The sequence below is a fragment of the Zootermopsis nevadensis genome, unplaced genomic scaffold (genome assembly GCF_977971745.1).
Source record: "Zootermopsis nevadensis isolate Lab colony 2312 unplaced genomic scaffold, Znev_1.0 Znev_ptg000003l, whole genome shotgun sequence".
Taxonomy (NCBI): Eukaryota; Metazoa; Arthropoda; class Insecta; order Blattodea; family Termopsidae; genus Zootermopsis; species Zootermopsis nevadensis.
This window is the reverse complement of record NW_028259135.1, coordinates 2,712,441-2,723,514: the sequence shown is the minus strand read 5'-3', so window position 1 is coordinate 2,723,514 and position 11,074 is coordinate 2,712,441. Positions and strand designations below refer to the sequence as shown.

Genomic DNA, 11,074 nt, shown 5'->3' with positions numbered 1-11,074 from the left:
GTAAGTAAAATGATGCATTGACTTTAAATGGTATTATAGGAAATGGAATGGTATCTATATTATAAAAATTTGTGATTTCGTCGTCGTCAATAAATTACGTCATCAACAATGTCAACTATAAACAAACTCGGCATTGTTGTGGAACACAACAATGCCGAGTTTAGTGTCTTACTCAAGATTTTAAAATGCAACCAACCCCTCCGAAAGGGGGTTGGTCAAGTGTTTTAACCCTCCATTTGGGGGGTTTAGTTTAGTTTCTTACACAAGATTTTAAAACGTAACCAACCCCCCCCGAAGGGGTTGGTTGCTTTTTAAAAACTTGACCAACCCCTCCGAGGAGCTCCGAAAGGAGCATTCTGCCCTAGTTATTGAAAAATATTATGAAACCTTCATTACTTGTGCTTAGAGTAATGCTCTTGAACAAAACATTAAAAACCATAACACATATTTAATTGCATCCACTGCTCTGTACAGTCACTCATTACAGAAGGACTGAAGTACCAAGTTCATAAATTATGTTGGGGAGAACTATGAAGAATCAAATTTACAACAAAAATTTCCAATGCGCAGGCTAAAGTATGCAACGAACACAATGCAAGAGTTACTTCCAAAGTTCAAAGATCTGAAAAAGATTTGAGACAAAACTTACAAACATTCATTCATTCATTCATTCAGTTTATGCTATCTCATTATGAAATAAACCTGTCTTACATTACAATGTCAGTCAGATTCATTACTAAATATTACCACTGTGTGTTTGAAATCCTCCCTTTTATTTCATTACACCATTGACTTCCCACAGTCTATTTTAGTTCCATAGTAAGAGGACCATAAAATTCTTAATGGGTTCACATGCCTCTGTCAGATTGACCATTAAATTTCACCCTTTCACTGCCAGTGAAATGTCCAGGCTTTTATTTTTAATGTGATTTGTGTGCTGACTAAAAATATATCATTCTCAGCACATTCTGCTTCTTGTCAATGGCATTAAGTTCCCTCCCATAAATGTAACTCAAATTCTATGAAACACCCTGATAGTTCTTGTACATGACCAGTATTAGACCTGGCAGTAAGAAGGCTAAAAGCCATGTTTTAATGTGCCACATATTTCATTTCTCTACAGACATTTATAATAATTAATTTATCTGCAAACAAATGACAAAGTTAATTTACAATATTTAAACTGTATCAAATCTCACACAATCATCACCTTATTCATAATATGCAAATGTAAAACTTCAGCCATTTTTAACTGAAATCTAGACAGTCTTGTCAAACCTACACATACACATTATTCCATCGAAAACAAAGTAACAAGCATATGTTTCCTATGAAGATTTCTGTCTTCTGGGTTGTTGCACCGTGTAGTATGGTAGATGTTTACCAATGGCTCAGAGGTCATACTGCGCTGGTAAACATCTACCATACTACGCGGCGCAACAACCCAGAAGACAGAAATCTTCATACTCACCGCTGTGAAAACCTATGTTTGACAATTTTTTCTGATCGAGTTAAGAAGTCAAAAAGTAGTAAATGCATTGGTAAGCATGTTCTGCGCACTATTGTGAAGAACCAATGTGACTGAAATGAAGTAACTGTATTGAAGTCACAAAATATCAGTATTGACTATGTTCACCATAACTGGTTAATACCACTGATAACAGAGGGTTGAGAGACTTTCAGACACACTAATACATTACAAATTTATCTGTCCACCTCTGACTAATATTTGTGCTTGTGCTTATGTTTCCGTGGAGGCGATGCAGGGGAAGAGCCCCTATGTTTGGATCTGGGTGAAGAGGGCGACGACGATCCCCGGCGCTTCAAGCGTTGTGGTGTCGGAGGAGAGCCACCTCTTCGTTTCATTCTTGGTGGTGATGAGGGAGAAGACCCTCTGTGTTTGATACGAGGGGGAGATGGTGGAGAAGGTCCCCTATGTTTGAGACGCGATGGTGATAAAGGTGACTGACCTCGAGATTTCTTACTGTGTGGAGAGCGCGAACGGCGTGAGGACTTGCGACTTGAAACTGGACTGCGGCTACGTGATCTGTTCACAAACAAGATAACATATATTTATATGCACAAAGTAAATCCTCATTTTGACACTGATTGGTATGGTGTACTCTGCAGAGAAACAGCTAAACAAATACAAGTTACCTATATGAACGTTTTGAAGCCACAGGGCTGCCTGATGAGCTGCGTGATCGTTTTGATTTTGATCTTGAACTTGACCTGAAAAAAAATATAATGTCAATTTGTATCTATAAAGGCCATTAGACCTTGGTTGTATATGTAGAAGACATGTTAGGAGAGTATCAGTGTGGCTTTAGAGCAGATAGATCAACGATAGACCTGATATTTGTATTGAGACAGATTCAAGAGAAAGCCTATGAATATAATATTGACTTACATAATTTATATGTGGACTTCAGACAAGCATTTCATTGTCTCAATAGGGACCAAATGTTAAGCGATATTCTCCTATTAGGGATACCATCTAAATACGTCAGGCTCATTAGAGCGACGTTGAAAGACTCCAAGGCAGTAGTAAGAGTAGATGGTGAGCTAACTAAACCATTTAATGTCAATATGAGAGTTAGACACGGAGATGCTCTCTCAACAATGCTTTTTAACCTGACGCTGGAAGCATCTATTCGGAAACTTGAGATCTCAGGACATATAGGCATAAAATCAATACAAGTGCATTAGCAGAAATAAAGCTGCACTGGAAGAAACAGTATTAAAATTGATAGAAGAAACACAATTAAGGGGGCTAAAAATAAATGAATCGAAAACAAAATATATGAAAGTTACAAGAGCAGCAAGAAATGTCACAAATAAATTGAGAATAGGACATTATAATTTTGAACAGGTGCAGAATTTTAATTACCTGGGTTCACAGATTAATACTATAAATTCAGTAACTAATGAAATTAAAGCACGTATTGTGAATGGTAATAGATGTTATTATGCCTATCAGAATTTAATGAAGTCTAAAATACTGGGGAGGGAACTTAAACTGAGAATCTATAAAGTTCTGATAAGACCAGTAGTCACATATGGATGTGAAGCCTGGACATTAACTAGCTTTGATGAGCAACAACTTAGAATATTTGAACGCAAAATATTACGGAAAATCTATGGTCCAACACAGAATAGTGATGGCTCCTGGAGAATTAGAATGAATCATGAACTAGATTGTATCATACAGGGAGCAGATATTGTGAGGCTGATCAAAAGCAAAAGGTTAACCTGGCTTGGCCACGTTGCAAGAATGGAAGGAAACAGGGTAACTAGAAGAGTGATGGAGTGGAGGCCGATAGGAAGAAGGATGAGAGGGAGACCACGGAAACGATGGATAGACAACGTGGAGGAGGATGTGAGGTGATGGAGAAGAATTGTGAATGATAGGACAGAATGGAAAAAATTCATCGAAAAAGCTAAGACCGACACAGGGTTATAATGCTATAAGAAGAAGAAAGGCCATTACACTACACATTAGCTATAAAGAATTTTTATGGCAAGATAATCAGTCTGTACTGTAGTCGATTAGGAATGCTGCATTATGATTTTCAACACAAAGAATAAATGCACATATTTTAATGGTACTGGGAAGAACCATTTCACTGCTACAAAGACTCTTCTTTAAACTACAGCCCACTAAGGCTTCAATAAATCGGCAAATTTATCACAAGGGGCAAACCTCTAAGAAAACGTTCAGATGCTGATTCTGAAGCACGTGCAAGAACTAAGAGACTTCTTGCAGATTACATTTATTCAGACAAATACTTACGAGTCTCTGTCTGCACGATGATAATAACTATCATCAGGTGATGAGGAACGTCTGCTACTACGTTCACTGCGGCTGCTCTCTCTATCTCCACGTCTCCGCCTATCCAACGAAGACCCAGAACCCTGTTGCCTCTCTCTATCTCGTTCTGCTAAAGATTCCTGCTGCGATTCCTTGTCCACTTCTGCTCGTTCACGTTCATTCTCCTTTTCTCTCTCCCCTTTCTCAGCCTTTACAAAGTAAATAAAGTGTGACACTGTTTAGTATATGAGATATGAGAACCAAAATACAACACAAAAGAAAAAAATCAAGGTGAATTTTGTACCGCATCAAAGAACTGATCAACATTAATTGGAAATGTCTCATTCCTCACCATCAATATGATGTATCAAGCTGAAAAACTCAACTTCTTGGAAATTACCTTCTCACATTTCCAATTATCTTAAGCATATTGCATAAAGGTAATAACTTCTCCTGTAAACTTCCTAGCTTTAATGTTTCTGGTTTCTTCAAGTTCTTTCAACAGCGATTTAGCTCTGCAGAGAGCAAGCTTCTCTTTTACAAGTTATGCTTATGTTTTATGAGTTCCCAGGCTACCTGTTCCAGTAATAATAAGTAAAGCTGTCCCACTACATGACATGGGAATATTTGGGGGGAGAGGTGTTACAGCTCCTATCTTTCTTCACCTTGGTATAAGATGGGGGTGAGTGGTCAGCATCATCCCCCAGCCACACCAGTCACATCTAATGGGTACCCATGGGACCCACTGGAAGCTGGGTGGGCCCCAGAGCCGGTCTGGATACAAGGGCTACAAGAAAAATCTTTTGCCCCCGCTGAGGATCAAACCCTGGTCGCCAAGTTGATAGTCAGACATATTAACTGAACTACTCCAGTTCAAGCAGTAAAAGTGGTATAACATAAATAAACACTCATACTCAACCACAGATGAAAATAAGGACTAAGTTAAATTTCTGTGTCACACCTTGCGCAAAAGTTTGCGTCGATAGTGCTCCACTTGTTGCTGAATGCTCCAGCCACTCTTTAGTGTCCTCTGTCCACACTCCAATTCATCCTGATACTGGACAGCCTTCAGCTCAATTTCCCGCAGTCGTGCTCTGCGGTCCTCATTCAAATCCCTGTTAACATAATGAGTTTGTAGCAGGAAGAAACAACATGCAAGCAGTAATGCAACATTAATCGACATCTTAGGAACATATTTCACAAACAGTCATATAAATTTCAATTACACAACACATATTGGTGTCATAACCTCTGATCTCTTAGTAAAACTTAAAAAATTCAGGAGTGAAAAGTTTATTGATTACCACATAAAATTCAATGATGCACAGAATTCACGTATTGCTATGTTCATATTTTGGCCTTTCCTTGGTCAAAAAATAACATAAATCACCTAAGCAGGATTCAATAAACAATCATACTCACCTGGCTTCATAGCTCTGGTAGTCCCCTTCTTGCGAGTCCTCTCCTCCTGCACTGTCAGGATCCTCCCCTCTGTCTGCCTGTTCAGGCTGTTCTGAATGCTCCAGGAGATCCCACTTACTGGTTGTCATGGCTTGAGCTTCCACCTGCTCAGGGTCCACAGTTTCCCACCGAGATGGAACAAACCCAGCAGGCATGCTCCCTGATTTACCCTTATTACTGCCTGAGTTGGCATTATCTCCTGCTACATCCTCTGGTAATGGTTCACCATCTATATCATCATCCACTGCAGAGATAAAAATGTTTATTTTACCTGGGTATAACACCAGTTAAGTCCCGCGCCGTAGCCGAGCGGTCTGAGGCATCATGCTTCGGACCGGCGATACAGAATGCGCGCTGGTTCAAGTCTCGGGGGAGAAGAAATTTTCTCATGAGATTTTCGACCAGTGTATGGGACCGGTGCCAACCCAGCATCGTGAGGAAATTGGGGAGCTACAATGGGTAGCGTAATCCGGTCAGGAAAGCTAGCAATGGCTGGGGGTTCGTCGTGCTGACCACACGTCACCCTATATCTGGTTGGATCATCGTTCACCTCTGCTTAGGCATGTGAACGTGAGGCCAGCAGTCAAGCTAGTCGGCTTTGGCTCTCTGGAGCTGTTACGCCACGGATTTAATTTTTAATAACACCAGTTAAAAGCTGACCAAACCATGTTGTACGCCTTAATTTCTTTGCTGATTTGCAACTGTACAACTACCTAACTTATTGAATGACATGGCATAATGGTCAGCTCTCTAGCTTCACATTTGGAAGATCCTGGGTTAAAATAGTCTCAACCCTATTACTTTGAGATTTCTAAGATTTTCATGTCCCTGAAGGCCTAAGAATATGCCACAACCAATTTCATCTGCATCCTTTCTCATGTTATCAATCTATCATTTAACACTATATGAACTACGCAGTTAAAAATCCAACACACAATAATTCCACAACAGACTAAACAAAAACATCATGGAATATGTAACTCACGAGCCAATGGGGCTTGCTCCTGCACATTCAGGTAAGTCAATGTCCATTTACCTAAACACACTGATTATCTGAAGTACAGACAATGTGTTTGAGATCATACTTACTCCTAACAACAGCTAATCAGATGCCTCTCAACAACAGAGTACGAATCTGATAGGCTGCATGTTACAAGCGCACATACTTCAAACATCAAGAGGTATAAATCATATTAGAAAACCGCTAAATTACCCACTATGCACTAATCCATAATTAGTTTTCTCTGGGCAAAATAAAATTCCCCATTATTACAAATTATTGTAGTCATCGCAAGAGTATTTCACCAGATTCTGTCCTGAATAAGTTCCAACAAGTTCACGTCTTGAAAACTTAGTTCTCTAATATCCATTTTAATACTTTCTTTAATCTATGCCTAGCTTGCTCCAATAGTCTCTGACATTATACAAATTCTTTCCATTAATCTGTCCAATACTAATACAAAGTGAATACATTTAATGTCTGAGATTTTCTTGATCATGTATGCACCATGCTTACAAGCAGAATAGAAAATATATCATGTGATATTTTCTGTAAGTCTGCAGAGTCCATGACCAACTTACTTGGTACACCATCCAGGTCATCATCTGGAGGTGGCAACGGTCTACTGTGTTTCATTGCTCCTTTCAGTAGAGCCGCCCCATCTAACGGCACACCGTCCAGATCCTCTCCTTCACCCTCGCCACCCGACATGGGCATGCCGTCCAGTTCTGATTCCACCCGTACCTCAGTCTCTTCTTCTCCTTCACTTTCTTGGTGACTTTTTCCATCAGACTGATTGCAGAAAGTAATTAAGCAAATATTACTGATGCAGACACACTCATATCAAATTACTTATTACTTATGCATATTCACCATGCTAGTTAGTCCCAGGAAGGTGTTTTGCAATTTAATGAGGAAGTCCTTAGGATAGACAGCCCACTCCTCCCAAGCACGAAACATCTGCATGACTCGAAGCTTAAATCCTTCTGCTTTCAGTCGACTTTCCAGGCTCATGTAGGCAGCATGTACATCTTGGAAGATGTGAAGCAACCGAGATTCCAACCTAGAACATTAAGTGACTCTTGCAAATGCTGAAGGTTTGGAACCTGCAACAGCTGGCAGCTCTGAGCAATTACAATGTAAATAATATTTCTAAACAAAATATAACTTGCATGAATTGATATTTTTCAAATATTTAGTTCTCATTATACATGTCTAAGAGTGTAGGAGAAAGTTATATCTTGTGCAACACTGTCCTCTGTGAAAGGAACCTGTTCCCCACGTTATCATCATGGTTAAGAAGGTGAAGCAACTTTTATAACATTTTCTATTTCATATATTACCGTTTATCTCATCCTCCTCAAGATATCTAACATGACATTTCTGATTAGCTCTCAGCTATGGACACTTATAAATCAATACAATTTTAAACCTCCTTAACGCACCCAACAAAAGAAACGAATGTACTCAGGTTTAGCGATGAAAATGGTAAAATATAATATGTTGTTTTACATTCACTTACCCCTTCCTATAAAAGGAAGCATTGGTTATCTTCACCCCACAGTTGTGTAAGATATCAGAAATGAGGTACAGACGTGCAATCTAAAAGACAGATCATGTGCATTTATTGATATATTAAAAAAGAACATTTCAAACTAGCATGAAGTAACAAGAAAATAAGAAAAACTACATAATGAGGAGCTTCACACCTTATACTTTTCATGTGTGCTACATGACCTGTCAAACCAACCCTTTTCTACTTATCAACCTGACAATACATAATGAAGGCACAAATCACAAAGTTCTTCACTATGTACTTTTCTCCATCCTCCTGTTACTTTCTGTCACTGCAAATCAAAATATTATCCTTAGCACCTTGTTCAAAAAACGTTTGTCAGTGTTAAATGACAAATTTCACGTGCAAAGAAGGAAAAATAAAAAGGAGAAATTACCTTTTTTGGGATGGGTGTCTGTAGGATAGATAAGGATTCTGCAATGCAGTCACAAATCTCATCAGCAGCTTCGCTGTGCTCTATGCAGAACACCATAGCCTCGGCCACTTTCAAGCGCTCTGGAGTCATGTTTCGGAGCAAGTCTTCCAATCTGTCCCTCTGCCTGCACAGAGAACAGTGTAACATGTATCAGACATATTTCACAGGTAAACAGTACAGACCATGATAACAACAGAGGCTGTGCAGCAGGAACATTCAGGAGGCATCTTGTTCAAATCTCTGCTAGCTTGCCAGCTATCCGATCCTGAGATTTTTGTTTCCTCATTCTCTACAGGTAAATAATTACTTCAGACAGAAATACCTATCACCCACCACTTCACAACTCATTTAACGCAACACATTCTTCAAAGTTTCTATAAAATATCCCACAAATCAGTCACTGACAGGACAGGACAATTTTCTAAATTATCAGTAGTAAGACCAAAGTTCTTTCTTAATTTAAAAGAAGCACAAATGTTTAATTTATATTCTTAAAAATGCTGAAACTGAAATACTCCAGTCATAAAACATTATTAAATACACACACTCAATAAATACTTTCCCACACATAAAAGGGGTGCACTTTTAAAGAGATAATTTTATAACAAAAGAGTTAACTAATGATGTGAAGATTTCCGTCTTCTGGGTTGTTGCGCTGTGTAGTCTGGTCGATGTTAACCAACGTTTCAGAGGTCATACTGCCTCCATCATCAGGGCAATGAATATGAAGATTTCTGTCTTCTGGGTTGTTGCGCCGTGTATTCTGGTCGATGTTAACCAACGTTTCAGAGGTCATACTGCCTCCATCATCAGGGCGATGAATATGAAGATTTCTGTCTTCTGGGTTGTTGCGCCGTGTATTCTGGTCGATGGTAACCAACGTTTCAGAGGTCATACTGCCTCCGTCATCAGGGCGATGAGTATGAAGATTTCTGTCTTCTGGGTTGTTGCGCTGTGTAGTCTGGTCGATGTTAACCAACGTTTCAGAGGTCATACTGCCTCCGTCATCAGGGCGATGAATATGACGACGGAGGCAGTATGACCTCTGAAACGTTGGTTAACATCGACCAGACTACACAGCGCAACAACCCAGAAGACGGAAATCTTCATACTCACCGCTGTGAGAACCTCAAGTCTTACAACTAATGATGTGTTAATGTAACAACAGTGAAGTCCACAAGATCAACTTACGTGTTTGACAGACTCCCCTTGCGAGGTTCCTTTTCCTCACCCTCGACCAATTCATCTGGCATACCCTGTGTATATGGGTTCATAGGCGGCGGCTTCCATATTGATCCCGCTGCAATCCAGAAGCAAGAAAAACTGACAGTGCAAACTATAAAAATGAACTGCTTTTAAAATATCCTTCCTTCCTTCCTCCATGGCTGAATAGTCCTCTTAGGACCTTGGCCTCCCTCTTTTAAAATATACTTTGAATAATTTGGAATGACAGAAAAATTAAAATACATAAAATGTTGTTGAATACCATGACCTTCATACCTTTAAACATACGGAACTCCTGAGTGTGCCAGCGTAACTGAAGGTCGCCTTGCAACAGTGAAAACAGTTTCCACCTGTAGTAAACATGTGCAGGACTTTGGTTTTCAAACAGAAATCTGTGAACAGAGGAAAAGAAAAATACTTTGTACCAATAATGTTACATACATTGCAATCAAATTCTGAATATCAGAAATTGGAACATTCCTTACCGGAACATAGGATTGTTCATCTCCCTATTCATGATCATTGCCTCAAACATCGGACCTTCTCGAATCACAAACTCAATCATCCGATGTATCAGCATGAGAAGGTTCCTGGAATCCAAGCAGAAACAACACATATTGCCTTTCCCCCTCCCCCTTCTAGAAGGGCAGGCAGGCCAATCTATCAACACCGTCCCTCCTAGCACAATACCCAAACTGTAGGTACTGTGACTTGTACCTTGGGGCATCTTGTACAAGAAATTTTTCATAGTTTAAGAAAAATGAAACTTCAAAGTTTTGATTCAAGGTTAATGTACAACACTTTCACTGCTAGTGAAGAAACGTTCAACAGCTGAGTTAGACAATACTCACTCAATCACAAGAACACAGACATAAATGTAATGATTCGTGCCTGTATGCGATATAATTGCTTTTCAACTTTGAAATTAGTACCACAGACATTAACTATCTTCATCCCTTCTTTCTGGACATTTTAAAGAGAGAGAGAAGAAAAAAACAATGTTAGACCTGTACACTTGGAAGAAAATTATGTCCATAGAGCAGCATATCCTTCAGTGTGGAAGAATTTCTCCACCCATAACAGTGAAAGGGTTAACATCCAAGTTTTCAAGATTTATGGTAGAAAACATTTTTAATAATGTTTTGGTATTTGCATAAAATTAAAGCATTGCTAATACAAGAAATTTGTTAAAATATTCTGATATTTTACATAAGATTAAGTATTAATTTACAGACTTATTTCATGGCCATCAATTCACAATTATTATTTTATTTACAGCAAAATGTTTTAAGGTATCTTGTAGGAGAAATTCTCCACAGATTTCAATTATGTTATGCATTAGGAGCCTCTATAGGGCTGGGGCACTGAAATCAGTGTGTAGGGAATTAGGGAATTATAAGTTAGACTTAGTGGCAGTGCAGGAAGTGCGATGGGAGGGGGAGGGCACGATCCCAGTGGACAATTTTACATTTTTCTATGGAAAGGGGAATGACAATCATCAGCTAGGGACGGGTTTTTTTGTTCATAGCAGAATTAGGGCAGCAGTTAAGAGAGTAGAATTTGTTAGTGACAGGTTGTCTTACGTAA

At 39.1% G+C, this 11,074-nt stretch overlaps 2 protein-coding genes across 2 annotated transcripts in view; both read right to left on the bottom strand.

The window, feature by feature from the left end:
• LOC147874883 (uncharacterized) overlaps positions 1 to 9,401 on the bottom strand; it is a 71,048-nt gene extending 61,647 nt beyond the window's left edge. The window contains exon 1 of the mRNA XM_087360989.1: positions 9,380 to 9,401. The gene's annotated coding sequence lies outside the window, so the exon portion shown is untranslated. The remainder of the gene's footprint in view (positions 1 to 9,379) is intronic.
• The window catches only part of LOC110840940 (U2 snRNP-associated SURP motif-containing protein), a 28,870-nt gene continuing 18,224 nt past the window's right edge, over positions 429 to 11,074 (bottom strand). Inside the window, exons 11-22 of the mRNA XM_087360916.1 lie at positions 9,973 to 10,077; positions 9,764 to 9,879; positions 9,455 to 9,563; positions 8,225 to 8,387; positions 7,795 to 7,874; positions 7,146 to 7,335; positions 6,854 to 7,064; positions 5,234 to 5,516; positions 4,773 to 4,926; positions 3,794 to 4,020; positions 2,158 to 2,232; positions 429 to 2,047 (exon numbers count right to left, since the gene is read on the bottom strand). Coding sequence (XP_087217042.1) covers positions 1,723 to 2,047; positions 2,158 to 2,232; positions 3,794 to 4,020; positions 4,773 to 4,926; positions 5,234 to 5,516; positions 6,854 to 7,064; positions 7,146 to 7,335; positions 7,795 to 7,874; positions 8,225 to 8,387; positions 9,455 to 9,563; positions 9,764 to 9,879; positions 9,973 to 10,077 — 2,038 coding nt within the window. The 3' untranslated portion in view covers positions 429 to 1,722. The remainder of the gene's footprint in view (positions 2,048 to 2,157; positions 2,233 to 3,793; positions 4,021 to 4,772; positions 4,927 to 5,233; positions 5,517 to 6,853; positions 7,065 to 7,145; positions 7,336 to 7,794; positions 7,875 to 8,224; positions 8,388 to 9,454; positions 9,564 to 9,763; positions 9,880 to 9,972; positions 10,078 to 11,074) is intronic.